This window comes from Trichoderma gamsii (assembly GCF_001481775.2).
Source record: "Trichoderma gamsii strain T6085 chromosome Unknown Scaffold_2.2, whole genome shotgun sequence".
Lineage (NCBI taxonomy): Eukaryota > Fungi > Ascomycota > Sordariomycetes > Hypocreales > Hypocreaceae > Trichoderma > Trichoderma gamsii.
The window spans coordinates 1,273,490-1,290,732 of record NW_020171339.1 but is presented as its reverse complement, the minus strand read 5'-3'; the positions used below and the strand labels follow the sequence as shown (position 1 = coordinate 1,290,732).

The following is a 17,243-nucleotide window of genomic DNA, read 5'->3' as shown; positions in this document are numbered from 1 at the left end:
TACCCTGTTTTCGAATTAGTCTACATGTGCACAACAAATCTCCGGTTTGTCCTCTTATAGAGCATCTAGGGTACGCTACACGCAACCCATGGTTTTTAGACAAAGACACTACTACTAGTATGTATGAATCACATAGACTCATCGAACTGCCAAGGATGCTGCGACATAATATTGAATGCAAAGGGCAGATCGAACGAGTTAGCTGATCATAAAATCCGACAATGTTACAGCTCAACGAGAACATTCTTTTCGCATCATACAGTACTCGTATTTTATCACTACTAGTACTGCTGCCCTGCGACGCGGAGAATTTGTAACTGACATGCATCCTGCAGGGTAAGAAACAATTTCTGTCCTAAGCTTAGCCGCCAGGCACATCTAAGATGGCTTCCCACAGGTAAGAATCGAATCTAATGCACGTACCGAAACAACGTAGACCTCAAAACGGCAATACTGCCATTTATCACCAATGCAAAAAAGGGCAGCAGTCAGCATAGAATGCTGACCGTCTTTTGAGATCCCGCAAGCGCCGGATTATAAAACCCGCTGAGCGACATCGACATGGATATACATGTGGTGATCAATTAGCTCCCATGTTCCCGCCTCCCGCCGTGCTGACAGCAGGCCACTCGGAAGCAATCCCACTATCAGAAGCAAAGCAAGTCGCAGCTTACGAGTATTACAGCCTGTAGGAATGCTTACGAGAGGCATTGGGATTGGATTGGGTGCTCTAGGCACTGCCCAGTCCAGTAATGCCCTGTTGCCTGATCACACCTCTCTACTTGATGCACTGGGTGGTTACGGGCTGGCCCGCCGTACGACCAAAAACACCTCGCCAAAGGCCAGGGCTCGTCCATCTAGAGTGGGATACATCATCGCCGCAAGATCTGGACCAGAGCGGAAGGTGTGTAGTATTGTAGTAATCCCATGCGGCGTCGTCAGCTTACTGCCCAGCGGCATGCTGCTCGAATGTACAGGCAGGATGCTGGATGCTGGACGCTGGACGCCGGATGCTTGATCAGCATCAATAACCGTGTCAGTAGAATAAACCCATTGCGAAAGCGCCAAGCTCGAGAGCCCGAAGAATATGAGAGAAAGACAGAGCCAAATAGCAGCCAATGCAATCAAGTCAGAAACAGAAAGCATCAATAAACAACAATACTAGCATCCAGTTCCGCAGCCACACTCTAGGAGGCATGTGTTAGTCCCACGTCAATTTTAGCTAGCCGTCCCTTTTTAGGCTCGTGGAACGGCCATCACAGAAAAAAAAAGCAAAAAAAACTTTGTTGCTAGAGGGCTGAGATAACTCGCAAGACAATGGTCCAATTGCGAGCCATCAATTGGCCACTCCCGGAGCTAAACTGACGTACATACATCCATGCTGTGGTGGATGGACCCTCTCTTTTTTCTGTGACGCCGCATCCACCACTCCACTCCTCCGAAGCACGGCCGGTAGCAAGGCAGCATGGCCTCCGAGATATTGTCCAAGGGTCAATCTGACTCATTGGACTCCCGTGCAATGGTATTTATCTTGGACGGGCCGTCTTCTAGAAATACGTTCTGACTTATATCAATTCTTGTCTCTTCATTTTCACGTACATCACGCTGAAAATTGACTCCATTGCTGCTCAAATATCCATTATACCCCGTTCAGCAGCTTGTGTAGTGACAATTGCATCTGGCTCAATCCCGACATCGCAAAACACCCCACCCTAAAAGCCAAATCTCTAATTTTTTTCCCTTTCGCATCTTACACCACATACAGCAACACTCGACAAAATGCCTGGCGTTGATGCAATTATCACTACAGATGACACCAGAAGTACGTATAAGCGAAATTCCAGTTACTCCAACCTGCGAAAGCCTCATCCAGCTGTCCCGGCCGATGCCGTGGCGCTGGGCACTTTGCAATGCGCCTGGGCTTTTTCAGCACATGTTGCGCCGATGCTGCTACCAATGGTCTTTTGCGCCATTGGGGTAGTTCGGCCATGGCATTCTGCACATAGAACGATTCGCGCCTCGTAGCATGGTGTGCTAACATACGTTTGATAGTTCTGGGTCAGGATCCGTTGATCCCCCCGGCTCTGCTGCTCTCTGAGATCCCCATGACCCCCACTGCCGCCGAGACCATTATCAAGGGCAGAACAGATGCCGCCAACATCGTCATGGGCCAGGACGACAGACTACTGGTTGTAGTCGGCCCCTGCTCCATCCACGACCCCGAAGCTGCCCACGAATACGCTGGCCGTCTCAAGCAGCTCTCCGAGAAGCTCTCCGGCGAGCTCTGCATCATCATGCGCGCCTACCTCGAGAAGCCTCGCACAACCGTTGGCTGGAAAGGCCTGATCAACGACCCTGATATCGACTCTTCCTTCCAGATCAACAAGGGCCTGCGCGTTTCCCGCAAGCTCTTCGTCGACCTGACCTCCAACGGCATGCCCATTGCCACCGAGATGCTCGACACAATCTCCCCCCAGTTCCTTGCCGACTGCATCTCCGTCGGCGCCATTGGTGCCCGAACAACCGAGTCCCAGCTTCACCGTGAGCTTGCCTCCGGTCTGTCTTTCCCCATTGGCTTCAAGAACGGCACCGACGGTAGCCTTGGCGTTGCTATTGACGCCATTGGCGCTGCCGCCGCCAAGCACCACTTCATGGGTGTCACAAAACAGGGTCTCGCTGCCATTACTCGCACCAAGGGCAACGAGCACGGCTTCGTTATCCTGAGAGGTGGAAGCAAGGGCCCCAACTTCGACAAGGACAGTGTTCAGGCAGCCAAGAAGATGCTGCAGGACAAGGGCCAGAAATTGGCCATCATGATTGACTGCTCTCACGGTAAGTCTTCCTTTGCGCTGGAAGGTATTCGATAGAAATAGTTGACTAACAGGACCGCAGGCAACTCTCAGAAAGACCACAACAACCAGCCCAAGGTTGCCAAGGTCATTGCCGACCAGGTCCGGGAAGGTGAGCGCGCCATTGTTGGTGTCATGATCGAGTCCAACATCGGTGCGGGCAACCAGAAGGTTCCCTCTGAGGGTCCCGCCGGTCTGAAGCGTGGCGTCAGTATCACCGATGCCTGCATCGACTGGGAGCACACCATCACTGTTCTGGAAGACCTTGCTTCTTCTGTTCGCGCCAGAAGAAAGGTCAACTCAGGCGTGCCCAGCGAGGCGGCCAAGGTGAGCACTTTGGAGGAGGATTAAATGGACTGGTGCCGTATGGAGTAGTTCAAATTAAAAATCGGAAGAAAAAAGGAACAAAAAAGGATAAAGAACAGGGGTTGGTTTGATGACTTCGAGTCACAACCCCTAAAGCGTATGCGAGCTGCGGCTGGCTTTTTCCTGGGCCAAACACGGTCTAAAGGAGTGCGTTCAAATGGAAGAAACACAATGGCGCAATGAAGGAACAATCAAAAGTATATTTCATCTTCAGCCATAGCTGCAATGGCATACAAAAGCCTTTCTAGAATATTAGCATTGATTTACAAGCAACATTTGCGCGTCAAGAGCCTAAATGCGTCCAAGTTTGTTGCTCATTATGAATAATCCAAATGTTCATGACCCTTTTGCATTGTAAAATGTCGCATTGAAACGTATATGCTATCGAGTATTACTGCCCACGCCTGCGTAACTGGCGCCTGTCCGTCCTATTGATCGAGCCTCCCTCCATTCTAGCACCCTCTTGAACGCAGCCCAGCCCAGCAGTCCCAGCGTCCCGAAGATAAATCCCCACACAATGATCTTGTCCTTGTTGCTATCGCGCTGGAAGCACATGGTCACAACATCATCTTCTTCCGCGTCCTTGCAGAAGGCTATCCCTTGACTCAGGCAAAACGCTTTGGTACACTCGGAGCATGACGACGTCGCCGATCGGGGGACGTGGTTTTGGGGAGAGAATGATGCGTCGTAGAGGATAGCCCGGCTGTCGGACTGGTGCTGCGGACCGAGTGGAATGATGGTGCTGTTCTTAAAGCATGTGCACTTGCAGAATCTCTGCGCGGCTGATGGCAAAAGAGAGTCAGAACGCATCGACAGAACTGCGCGGCGAAGCTGTTCACTTACAGGAGGCCGATGCCAGAGCTATGAATGCGGCGAGGAGCAGCACGAGGAGATGAATTCGCGCCATGGCGGCTCTGGGCGCATTTGCGGGCCGATGCACCTTGATAGAGCGGCTGTCGCGATGAATTGGAGGAAGCTGACATTCGCTGCCTCTCCCAAGTAGAAGGCCGTGTAGCTCTACCAAATGGCGGCTGCGAGGCTGGTCCCAAATGTGGGGCCGTTTTTTAACGTTCCTGCGCTTTGGTTGGTCCGTAACCGCCACCCTTCGGCCCCACGTTTGACATGGAAAAGTTGCAGCCCATTCTCCAAAACCGCTTATATCACAAAAATCTACAGACGACGCTTTGGGGGAACCATTTAGAGGCTTTCCCGACACATACTTTTGCCAATGGCACGAATAACGAGGATGCAGAGACTCCAGTCTCTGCAATTGTCGCTGCCGTCACAATGCGCCGCAAGCAGACCTTCTTTCGCCGCTGCCCGCGCCATCTCGACGACCAGCCCCTCGCAGGGCAAAAACACCGAATGGATCCGAGGAAAGCTCTGGAAGGGTGATGCGCCTGGCCCTGCTGATCCCTACACGCAGCGCATGGAGCCCGAGACGACGTCGAACCTGCCCGAGGAGGCGCTCGAGAGCCGGCCCCGACAGGACAAGACGCCCGCGGCCGTGCGAGACACCCGGCTGGCTCTGCCGTACAGACGGAGCGAGGCTCCTACCGAGAAGGAACTGCAGGCATCTGACCCTACGTATGTGCCTGCTACGGAGGCGGAGGGCCTGGAGGAGATTGGGGCGCTGAGCACGTGGTGGGAGCAGCCTGGGCACTGGGGAGAAGAGAGTGTCTTCAAGGGATTTGGCAGCGCGGAGAAGGTCGTGGAGAGGGAAGTCTTGGAGGTCTATCTGCGACGAGCCGTTATCGAAGCACTGGCATTACAACAGACGGGAGTCTTTTCAGAATGGGCCACGAAGAAGTGGTCAGAGGCGGGGTCGAGGAACGAGCTGGAGCAAGCACTGGCCCTGCAGATCGAGGTGCAGGACGGCAAGGCTACTCTCAAGGGAGACGCCTCATCGGTTGTGGAGGCTCTGACGAGCGGATTGTCAGAAGCTGAGTCTGCAGAGAAGATTTCTGTTGAGGAGGCAAAAGAGATGATCAAGTCGTGGGATCCCTCATGGAAAAGCATTGCGCTGGACAACTCATTACGATTTGCGGTATGTCTATTCTCACCGAGAAGAAGACCCTACGAGGATGCATATTGTGCACCCGACCCCCAAAGCTCATGACAATGGGCGATCAGGACAATGTTTGACGAACTGTGACTGACTCTTATGTTTACATCTAGCTCCGCAAGCGTCTCTACCAGCTCACCGGAACCCTCATCCCAGACGCCAAACTCGCCGCCGCAAACACCACAAAGCACATCCTCACCCTCGCAACCCGGGACCCCAAACCGCTGAAACTAGCCCAGATGCTCGAGAAGCGCAATGCCTTCAACGAGCTGACCAATGTCACCGTGCACGACCGAAAGATTGGACCCATTGACAGGGAGATCTCCGTAGGACGCTGGAAGGTGATTGAGGAGGAGCTGAAGAAGCGCGATTTGCCAGTGACGGGCTATGGAAACGCGGGTAGGAACAAGGAGAGGGATTGGCTGACGGGAAAAATATGATGCTCATGAGTTTTACGCAATTGGAATGAGAGAAGTGGCAGAGGCGGAGGACAAGAAAAAAAAGAAAGATAAAAAGTGTACGAATATACACCATGTACAACAGTAAATATTGGAAAAAGGAAATTTACATATACAGGAGGATCTTTTCACAACATGAACGTTATTGTATTATTGTAGCTGCAAGCTGATTGAGGAGGTTCAAAAGGACTTCAATGGAGTTTGATACATGTCCTCTCTTTTTCTCTAGTTACCAATTTACTCAAAGATATCAAGAAGAACGATATCGAGAAAGAAATGATTGGCAGCTACATACGGCTAGATAATACGTGTATGAGCGTAAAACATCTTCGCCGTATACTCTATATACGAATTCATTTTGTTGTCTCTAATTTTTCTTGATGCCCGCCTATTACTCAACAACTAAACCTTTTACTTGTGGCTGTTACAAGCAACAGTGGGCATAAATGTAACACTGGCGTTTTTTCCAACTCATCCAGTGTTCATCTCATTGGCTAACAAGGTCTCCTACTCGGAGAGGGCAGTAGTACTAACTGTTTGACATGGTGACATCGAGCATGACGTTTGAGGTGGGAACTTGCGACAATCTCAAAGCTAGGTACGCGAGAGCATCGAGATACTGGTACTATACTACCTACCGCCTACATAAGATATTGTAGCAACTATTCGGTCCCGGAGGACATTCCCGGGCGTTGCAGTGCCCGAGAAACGCGGCTTTTAGGCTTTTAAGAAACCATCATGGGCCGCTCGTCCCGGGTTGAGGGCTGTTCGTGTCTTACTTGCACTCGTATGCATTTCGCTGCTCGGGTCTCGCTGCTCGGTTCTCAACAGGTATACGCAACCCACCAGAAAGGGGAAAAGAGAGAGAAAAAGAAGAATTTCCTAGGTGTAAGACACAGGGTTGATTTGCTTTATTTATCTGCCGTATTAGCCAACTTCCAAAACAAGCGACCGGAAAATTACTCATGCTAAATCTATACATAGTACTAAGTAATTAATACGCAATATCGGACATCGAGTAGCGAAAAAGCAGCACTAGCTGAAAGCGTAGCGACGACAAGTTCATGGAGGCCTTTCTGCCTCTTCTCGGGGAACCTGGCGGACTCGTACGGGTAAGGCCTGGCGCCGGCGGGATCTTGCATTTAGACCACGGCTGTTTATTGGAGGATGCAAGAGTCTCGCGGCGTCTTCTCTCATAATGCTGATGCTGCGGGCAGTCCTGCGCCGTCCTCGTATGCACAAGGTTCTTGGTGTAGGTAGCATGGGAGCTCCGCATGAGGGAGAGGGTGCAGGGGCACCGAATCGAGTGAATGTTGCGCCTGGTCCTACCTTATCGCTGGGCTGTCCTAGTCGCGTAATCCCTGTTCATAGAAGGATCCACGAAGCTTTTTGACATTTTGACATACAATACGCATAAAGATGTCATCCAAGAAGCTAGACTCGGCGCCAAAGCATCTACAGTATTCCATACCTGCCTGCCTTTGCATCAACAAGCAGTAATAGGTAAATGCTGCTACTGCTGCTAGTAGTTGTAGACCGAACTAAGAGAATGGATGTGACGGCACTCACGTCGCAGCGCATATAAAGCCCCGTGACTCGGTGTATACACTTGTACAAAGCCGTGGTGTGAACGGAGAATGACTACTGATATCAGTAAGTACAAGTAGTTTGTAGAAAAGGAAATGCCACACGAAATTTTCCGCAAGAGGCTCGGCAATTTTGGGCCACGTGGGAAGAGTTGCGCCATCGGCGGACCACAGATTTGGCAGTGGGCATTAGTCCTGGCGACGAAGATTTGTCGATTCCATCTTGTACTTGTAGCACATGTAGGCATGTATGTATTTTCCTCTGTCAAGAGGCAGCGAGAGTACCTCCTTGTCCGATCATGACAGGGTCAGCAGACTGCCGAGGTGTAAGACGCGGGTAGGGCCGTCTTCAGCATTCCCTGCATCGTAGCATGGATGGATGCGAAATCCGTGCAAGAAGAAGCACGGAGCAGTGGTACTAGTAGTATTCCGTACAGACACTGCCGGCGCTGCCCGTAGGGAGTAGGTACTTGGAACGTGGCCATATTGGAGTCTCGAGTGCCTGCGCTGCATCGGCCAACACGCAGAGTGCTCTTCACATGGCCGACGGTGATGCACACCCATTCGCGCAAACATCAGGGCGAGTCCGGAGTAGTCTAGGTAGTAGCACTACTCTCCATTCAAATATTCCGTAGGGCCAACAACACTTGCGTAATTCTCTCCAATGAAAAATGCTCCATCGAGGCCAAGACGTTCCATTGCGGGCAGACGTCCACAATTTGGTTGTCGGTGATAACGGTAAGGCTAAGCCGCGGCGATCAGGGCATGGGCATTGGCTGGATCAAAGCTGCTGGGCTCGAAGGTTTGGGTAAACAATAATTTAGCGGGTTGAATGCATCGGCGTGTACACCGCTCTCTGGCTGTGTATCTGGCCTATCAAGAAGCCGGAGACAGGCAAAGTGCTACCAAACGAGGCGGAGAAGCCGTCTGTGAACTCAAGTTCGACCCGCTGTAAACTCGGCGTTGTTGGCCGAGTTACTCTTCAGCTAAGGAAGCACGGAACGAGGCTCTAATGAAGAGAATGACTACCTATAGAAGGTTGGGCGCTTGGAGAAGCTCGTGGTCATGGACGACGATCTGCTACTTGTCAGTTCTGCATTGCCGAGCAGTAGTAATCCCGCGAATACCCCGTGCATGGGATGGCATCAATGGCATAGCTTTTGATGACTTACTGGTAGTAATACTACCTGTACAGGGACAAGCCCTGGGGTCCAGGATATATAGACTTTTGCAACGGTTGCTTCCCAGGCTGCTGAAGCGTTATAACCGGTGTCGAGACGCATGTATGTTTGATGTCTGAGCCAAGTCTGGGCAGCATTGAAGCTGTTGGTGGTCAAAGCTGGCCGGTTTCTTCGCGGGACCTAAAATTGTCCGTAGAGGTGCTCCGTACAGGGCACTTTAGCACCTTGAAGCCCCACAGAGCGCTAGGCGTTTAGCCTCCGGGGCGGGGGGCGGCAGAGCGCTATAATCGGCTGGAAGGCTTGGATGGCCGCGTGCTGCAGCGCTCAGTTGGCTGCTTCTCGTGCCGCTGCCGTTTTACCCAGCCAGTCACGGCAGCAGCTGAGAATCTAGCCCGTTGCGCTGCTAGCCCTACCGTAGGAGAGAGACATGCAGCTCTGTGGTTGACCTGTGAGCGGCAGTAGTAGGTACAAGTACTTGATACTGCGTACTACTAGTAGTACAGGCACGGGTGTTGCGTAAGACTCAGTGAGAAGAGTTGAAGCGCAATGGCTTACAAGCAAAGGCACTGTTTCTGTACAGATATAATCTGATGGCATTATATCAGACGGGAGCTACTACAGATCTTAGCAGCAGTTCCGGCCGGTACTTGCTACAGGCATATGCAGCTGGTACTTGTACTTGCCCATGCCATAGTCGCCAGGGAACTGCTGTAGGTACCAGGAACCAGCTGCTGGAAGTTCCGATTCCGAGGCAAGGTGGTACTCGGCACTTCACACTTAATGGCTCACTCGCCATCTTTCGAGTGCTGCCTGGAACGAGTTAGCATGCCGAAACGGCGCATTGTTAGCTGCGTCAAACATCGACAACCGGCCGAAGCCTAGACCACCTTAATCTTGAAGCTGTCAAGGCCAGGCCTCTCCTTTCATGGAGCCCCCCCAGAGTGGCTGTTTATCCTGGACAAGGTGGCCATCGTATACTTGTACTTTGCTAGCACCTGCTGTGCGGAGGTGGATTCCATTGTCTTCGGCCTCGCAGCTGCGGACGCATTACTGGAACAAGCACTCGTATGCGACCTCGGCAGCGGGACCCAGCAGCTCACGATGCAGCAAAGTCGAGGCAACGGCGCAGCTGCGGCGAGTACGAGGCCGGGTAGAAGACACGTACAGGTACAAGATTAGAACCTGCAGATGCAGGCTTGGGCTGACCCGTTTGCTGAGTGCGTGGTTCTCGCTAGGTGTGCGTAGTCAGACTGATCAAGGCAAGACCAACGACGGCGATGCCACCTCTGTCCATCCATGTTCCATGTACGGAGAGCCGTCCAACCCTCGCAGGCCGTCTTATGAATCAAGCAGTTCTTGCAGGGCATCATCTGTGTGCTGAGCTTGAGGCTGATGTGTGCCCAATACCTACCTCGTGCTGTAGGTACTCGATTCGTACCTGAGCCCGTATCTTGGGCATCGCAACATGTCCCCTCCACTCCGGGCCGTTTCCGAGTTGTTGGTTCTTCTGCCAGCCCGCTCCTCTCCTCGCCTCCTCCTTCATCTCGGTCCCTCCTCTCTTCTATCGCGCTGTACTGGTACTGTAGCTTGCTGATTCTGCATTCTTCTCCTGGGCGCAAAAAGCGGCTAATAGCTCACGCCTGACTCGGCCGTCCAGCAATCCGCCACGACCGCTTCGGGAACCCTAGACGAAGTGGACACGACTAGGGTGATAATCTTCGGCGAGAAGAGGATCTCACTGTCTCTTCATCCCCTCCAGCCATTGCCCCAGTCGACGGCTTCTCTCGCCTGGCACGGAGCACAGTACCTGTATTCTGTACTGCAATAGCGCGCCCCCAGCTCAGCCAGCGCTGTCCCCGGCCGCGCTCTTTTCGTGTGCTCGCATGTGCTCCTGTGAACTGAATTGTGAGAGAGGAGAGAGGCTGGGCGGCGAGTCCGGTCCGCTCTGTTTCAGGGTGCCAGCTTTTGAACCTTTTTCTTCCTCGGGGGCAGATCGACTAGCGTTTTCTGTTCTCTCTCTCTAGCCGGTTGAGACTGACGTCTGGCTGGCCAAAACCTTATGCTCGGAAACACAACGGACCGTCGCCTCTCCCACTGCAGCTCCCACGAATTGTCGACGAGGATTAAAGAAAATTAAAAAACGAAACTAAGGGACGCCACACTCTCTGTCGACTCGCAAGGGCTGCTGCATCGAGAGTAGATGCTCCTTGTTCTTGCCAGTGTCGCTTCCCCCCTCCACAACTCAGCTTGATACTACAACAGTGCTCTGCAACCCGCCATCGGGTCTCCCATACGACTTGTCAACTTCCGCCGGCCAAAACACAACTCTGGCTGACGACAGCACGACGAGCCTGGAGTTTCCATCACCAGGGCAAGCGAAAGGAGACGGGCGCTCTCACTGTGCACAGCCCACGCCGAAGCCTCTCATTCCAGTCACTGAGCCGGAGAGCCAGTTTGCCAGAGGGCTGCCTCTTGGCTTTGCGTAGCATGGACGACAGACGGCCTTCATTAGCTGTAATGACAGAGCCGTCCGGAATGATCCCCCCTGATGAGGTGTGTACGACAAGACTGGGCCGGCCGTTTGCTGCCATGCCAGCTGTAGACGATACGCTGTTCAACTCAACTGCTAACACGATGCGCTCGACACAGTCTGCGGTGTCACCACCGGATGACTTCGACGAAGTGAGTGGCTTATCAAATGCGCCTTCATGGGCTTAGTCCGTTGATGTCGGGACTGCTTCTAACTTGACTAGGGCAACGATATTGGAAGCTTCCAGTCTTCGCTGACTTCTGTTACCTCGTCCATCCTTCATGGTGTTGTGGGAGAAGGCCAGCGTGTGTACGCTGCCTATGGCAAAGAAGGTGTGTAGATTTCCGTGCCAATCTCAACCCTCATATTTGTTACTTGCAGCTTGCCAGCACTAGAGCTTGTGCTAATGCAGCTTCCCTCCTTTCAGAGTATGGACTGCCGATGGATGACCAAGAGTTGGATCGCATGGATTTGTGCCACACCAAATATTACGCTCTCTTGAAGCAGCGACGCTTTCTATCACCGATTGGCGAGAACCCCCAGAGGATCCTGGATCTAGGATGCGGCACAGGTAATTCAACTTGAAACTATGAATGTCATCTCGTCACTTGCTGATATTGATTCAATTAGGTATATGGTGTGTCGAGGTCGCCGATGACTACCCCGGAGCACAGGTAAGACTCTTGATTCAAAAAGACTTGATATGAATCTGGATATTAATATAGACTTGCCTAGGTTGTTGGCGTTGATATAGCCCCTACCCAACCACAATGGTACGTATGAGACTGGAGTTACAAAGAGTATCAAAATGCTGACAAGTCTGTCAAGGGTACCGCCAAACTGCCAGTTCGAGCTCGACGACATTGAACAAAATTGGACGTGGAAATCAGACAGCGCCGACTTCATATTCTCTCGTGACTTGATCTTATCAATACGAAATTTTCCCAGATTAATTGACCAAGCATATAGGTACGGCTTGTTCTCCTCAAGCCTCAAACCAGGCATTGCCCGAACATTCTCATTTTCCTCTCCGAGAACTGATATTCTGACCAAATGTTCCATAGGCATCTAAAACCTGGTGGATGGGTTGAATTTCAATGCTATACCGGATTGCTACATTGCGATGACGGCACATTATCCGAAGAGAGTACGTTTCGGAACTGGGCGAATCTCACGAAGACGGCTTGCGAAAGATTCGGTACTCCGGTGGATGATCCGACCCGATTCAAACAGTGGTTTGAAGAACGCGGATTTGAATGCGTGACGGAAGAGGTGTACAAGATGCCCTGTACGCCCTGGGCCAAGGACCAGCGCTTGAAGCTTATTGGAGCCTGGGAACAACACAACTTGATGAATCATCTAGAAGGCATGACTATGCGACTATTCCAAAAGAGCCTGGGTTGGACGGAAGAGGAGATTTTGGTAATTTCTGCCATGCTACGAAAGGAATTGCGAGACCTGGGCGTTCATGCCTACTGGCCTTAGTAAGTACACTTGTTGGCGAAATCGTCTAATGCATGCATGACTTTAGGCTCGAGGAGAAGCTTACTAACGGCCAATAGCTACGTGGTGTACGCTCGTAAGCCCGTGAGGCCAACGGGCCAATCGTGATGGAGACCTTTGAATACTTGCCCTTCTAGCGATTTCTGTTGACGTTAGCTCGATGCGTATGGCGACAGGGGTGTATACGTCAACTATCTCTGGAAACGTGGCATTGATATTGGGATAGCGGAAAAGACCGCTCGAGGGTGTCGCCGTCAAGGAAGATGCAGTTACCATACACTAATACCCCGATAATGCGTTTGAACGACTCCGACATGCCGAGTTAGAGGTCATCGCCAGTTGTCTTCACCGCTCCGCCGCTAGTTGCCCCATAAATACCGCCGAGGGCTCAGGGAACCAAGCATCAGAACACTTCCGGATGGAAACGGATGAGTAAAGGCCGAGGCGCTACATGGGACCCTGTTGGCACCCAATTTGGCAAAAGGACTTGCAAGACCTGAAATGACACTGCTTGTTTTATCAGCCATTTCTTCTTCAGCTCTTCTTTCCTTGCAATTGTATGGTTTAGGCGTCTGCAATGTGGCGAGGGCACTTGATTTAATGGAATAACATGATAGTGTATAAGTTATGGAGCATACGATGGAAAGGATTCTTTTGGCGTTCTTGCTCTTTATGCCTTTTGAGCGCGTTGCATTGGCTTGGCTGGCTGCAGAACCAGCAGGGGCACCAGGATCAGGAAGCATTCTTACGACTGGGCTGATCGCACAGCCACTTTCAGTTTTTGTTTCTTTTTTTTTTTTTTTTTTTGGGGCCAAGATATCATGGGCCGTTTCTGGACATTCAATGATGAGAGTATCTTAATTCTCCAGATAAACGAATCACGCATCAATAGCGAAATACCACATACCCTGTGCTGTACTCTGTACATGCATACTCCTGCACTAATAATTCTTCTTACTGCTTTATTTTTTTTTTGGATCTATACCCTGATATGTCTCTGACAAAGTCCGTGTGACCCAGCTTCCTGCATTAGTCTTAACTTTGGTGAGGAGAGTCTTCAGATACGGTACTTTGTGGGGATGATAAATCATATTACGTGACTATAACTGCTCATGTCTGCCTGGAGCTTCTCTTTGAAGAATGTACAATGATGGCTGGACTATGTAACTCTATGCTGTTGCCAAGCTCTGTTGTTGCCTAATCTGCGTTTTTGCTCTTGTTTCAGCACTGAACTTCCAATCAAAGTATGCTCGGTGTCGAATCTGAGTTACGGTGTCTTTAAAAGCCCAATCGCTCCTTTTAGATTCAAGTCTTGATGTTCATAGAGACTCAGGGTTGTTCATGCTCAGAGTATGTTCGTTCTTGATATGAGCCTAATGGCGTGAAAGACATCAGAAACTGTGAATCATTATCTCAACTGAGGTAGAACAAGGTGACGCGAGACAATATTCGGAGTGTGTGTTTCGTTTTCTGAATATGAAGAGCGTTTATAAGAAGATGGAATTCTGAGATAACAAATGGCGCTTATATTATTGCTTGAAGTGCAAATGTATAGCTGCGTGTCAGTGTCAAGATAATACCATTGCATACGTTGGTAAGTAATACTAGTAAACCTGCGACAGCGAAAACAGTTTTCATACAAGCGAGAGCTACTTACCGAATGATGAATTAAAGAATTTGGTGGAAGGATACAAGTGTATATGAGACTGAAGTGAATTTAAAGGCGAGGCCGCTATGCGCACGACGCCTCATAAGTGACAAGTCGACTCGCTTAACATTCTTACTCTGTACAACTATATCACATGTATTTAGGTACTTATGTACAGATAAATGAGCAATTTATCCTTTACGACCACTATTTCTTTTATTCGGGGACTAGCTAGATTCTAGCGATGTTTTTGACAATGCACCAATATCCTTACCATAACCCCATGTCTCTAGGTGAAGAAAGGGTTCGACCGTAGCATCGCCAATATCATCTGCAGCGATTAGCTGAATTTCCTTCTGAGATTGACCAAGCCTTGTCCTCATGGCCTTGGCAAACAGCTGGCCCAAGACTCTCCTGTCGAGGTTCTCCATAAGGGCAAAAGGTCCCAAAGTCATGTAGGCCATTGCATGGTTTGCATGGCTTGCATTGTTTGACTTTGTGTAATTGATGAGATGATGTTCAATGTTATGCTTGCTGAGATAGTGATGGATATTTGTTGATAGAGTGCCTCTATGGCGATTGATGGATGTATATATGAAGCGTTTTACACTGGCCTTGAGGGTTGAATCGACGAGAAACGGAACCTGCCTACGTTAACTGAAAGCTGCATCGTTTTATCGTTCAAAACGGCTGCAGTATTGTGAAAATCGCACGACAGTTGCGTTGTACTTGTGGATAGATTCGTGAGATTTGCGAGATAGGGGAAATATCTATCACAAGACACATACATCAATAATGTTGTAGTTTACGTTACTGGGTAGACGAGCACTGATAATGATATTGTCTTGTTTGCCTGCGGCACGAGTCATCTGTTAACACCGGCTCCTTTCCTGGATCTCTCCCATCGCGGTTTTGAGTAGTCTCAGCTTGGTTCGTAACTATCTTAAAACTGAAAACTGCTTGCAATATTTCTGGTCTGTGACTCTACAGATACGGAACTGAATCGACATGTAGCTTCCCTATATGTGCGAAAACTCGAGATCGACTGACACGCGCGCGGCTGATGAATCTATGCAAAGAGATTTACGAGCAGAAATCTTGAGTCTGTCTACATGTAGTTACATGTACGCTTATCTACCTACGCATATACCGCTTGCTTCCCACCGTATTCCCAAACATTAGCGCAGTCCTTACGTGGCAGGATCGAAATCGTATAGGACAAATATCTATCGAAGACAAGAGTAACTGTTCGTATGAACGAGTTTTATGTTAAATGTTATTTCTTCCGAGTGTTATCAACTCTGATATAACATATACTAAATCTATTTGTAAGTCTGCAAGTCGTTTCACATTACCCCTGAGCTGCTGTGTCTTGGCTACTCGCGATACGATATTTGATGTATACATACATGTCCTCTCAGTTTAAGTTATTGGCTGTCGGGAATCTACGTACGAGATGGGCAAGGTGGCAGATCAATGGATATGAGTAGCTGTATTCTCTTGAGACGCGTGAGAAGCCTGTTGGCACCCACGGTTCTGAGACACATCACAGAAATGCTTGGTGAGAGCATCTTCATGTCACTCTATACACCTATAGGCATGCCCTAACAGGATGGTTTCTTGCATTCAATTTGGGCTCACAACTCAGATAACGTTTACTGGAATCTTCTGCTAAGCTTGACAGAGTTCAACGGCCAATCTTACGCAGCCCCTTTCAGAGAATTCAACACATTCGGCAAATATGTCACGGGCTGGCAATCTTTATACGAGAAAGTCAAACGGTACATGTATAACACGAATACGCCCAATACGCCCCCTAGCACACATAGACAGCTCGTTAGCCACCTCATAATTTTCTGGAATATCAAGGCCGATGCCATTTTTTGCTGTATGATACGTGCTCTCTTAGTTAGAGATCTCAAGACTTGTCAGGTCCAATGCTGGTCAGAATATGCGCAGCACCGAAGATTAAAGCCACAAGTTGGGGATAGTGAGCCTCTGGAGAAGCACGCATGAATTGACTCTTGCTATCTCGGCCTATCAGTAAGATGGAGAGATGGAATCAGATGACATTTAAAGATTGCCGCTAGTGGGAACAGCGTTTATCGGAGCCGAGAAGTAGTGCTGATGTTGGACGGAATCGTCGTCGGCACGAAAAAATCCCTGCTCGCTGCTCTGGACATATATTTAGCTGTCTAAATCAAGAAAAAACAGAGCCAAAGTGACATCATTCGATAATCAAGAATTTTTGCTTTCCTTGTTTCTCAATACCTAAGCTCATGAGTTGGAAGCAAAGGAGTTTGAGAAGATACTGTTAGAATAAAATGGAGCTCTAACGTCACAGTTTTTCGTTCTCGGAGAGACCGTCTGGGCATAGTCAATGGAGATACGAGACTTCAAGCTGGGCTCGGCACATGAAGCCGCGCTGCCTCGTAACCCGCGGTCCTTACAATATAAGTCGTTTGCATTTGGAATCGGCAGATTAGACGGCTGCGTGCTCAAAGATATTGGCTTTGTGATCGTCGTAAAGGCCAGTGGAGATGACAATAAAACAGACACGAATAGCCGTTTTTCGCAACTCCAGATGGGGCCGCTGGCCTTTCTTAAAAGTCAACTGCCAATGTGGCGACCCATCATATTGCTAATATGGCGCGCATGTTTTCATTGTTGTCGTTGTTTGCAGAGTCCAACGGGCACCTCTGGCTCGGCACTCACGCAGCGGCCGCGTTTACGGTGATCGATTACGATGGATCACGGCTTCTGTCCGCAAGTGAAATGATTCTCATCAAGATGCTTCACGCCGGCGCCTCTCATTGGCCTGGGCGGGCAGCATTACAGGGGCTGCAGGGGCTGCAGGAGCTAAGGAGGGGCCCCTGCGCTACGAGTTTGTGCTAGCGGCGCACCCGCTGAAAGAAGGCTCTAAAACAGGTACTAGCCCGCTATCAACATCTGCGAGGCTCTGGCAGCAGCACTTTGCGAGCAGCTTTAGTGGGCTGCGGCGCACTCACGAGCAGCGAACCGGCGACCTGCAGGCTGCTAGAATTGAAGGCCGACCCG

General features: G+C 50.2%; 4 protein-coding genes across 4 annotated transcripts; 3 read left to right on the top strand and 1 right to left on the bottom strand.

Moving 5' to 3' along the window:
- Positions 1-1,779: 1,779 nt before the first annotated feature.
- TGAM01_v200911 (phospho-2-dehydro-3-deoxyheptonate aldolase, tyrosine-inhibited) lies at positions 1,780-3,200 on the top strand (the record flags this gene model as incomplete). Its single annotated transcript, XM_018810538.1, has 3 exons — positions 1,780-1,822; positions 2,053-2,832; positions 2,893-3,200. 3 exons carry the CDS (start codon positions 1,780-1,782, stop codon positions 3,198-3,200), a joined length of 1,131 nt encoding a protein of 376 aa, XP_018656269.1.
- A 396-nt stretch (positions 3,201-3,596) lies between these two features.
- Positions 3,597-4,122, bottom strand: TGAM01_v200910 (hypothetical protein; the record flags this gene model as incomplete). Its single annotated transcript, XM_018810537.1, has 2 exons — positions 3,597-3,997; positions 4,059-4,122. 2 exons carry the CDS (start codon positions 4,120-4,122, stop codon positions 3,597-3,599), a joined length of 465 nt encoding a protein of 154 aa, XP_018656268.1.
- A 321-nt stretch (positions 4,123-4,443) lies between these two features.
- Positions 4,444-5,720, top strand: TGAM01_v200909 (hypothetical protein; the record flags this gene model as incomplete). Its single annotated transcript, XM_018810536.1, has 2 exons — positions 4,444-5,262; positions 5,394-5,720. The coding sequence occupies 2 exons, from the start codon at positions 4,444-4,446 to the stop codon at positions 5,718-5,720; spliced, it is 1,146 nt and encodes a 381-aa protein (XP_018656267.1).
- Positions 5,721-10,992: 5,272 nt separating this feature from the next.
- On the top strand, positions 10,993-12,646 carry TGAM01_v200908 (hypothetical protein; the record flags this gene model as incomplete). Its single annotated transcript, XM_018810535.2, has 8 exons — positions 10,993-11,187; positions 11,259-11,367; positions 11,463-11,606; positions 11,666-11,709; positions 11,771-11,808; positions 11,864-12,004; positions 12,100-12,519; positions 12,598-12,646. The coding sequence occupies 8 exons, from the start codon at positions 10,993-10,995 to the stop codon at positions 12,644-12,646; spliced, it is 1,140 nt and encodes a 379-aa protein (XP_018656266.2).
- Positions 12,647-17,243: the final 4,597 nt, after the last annotated feature.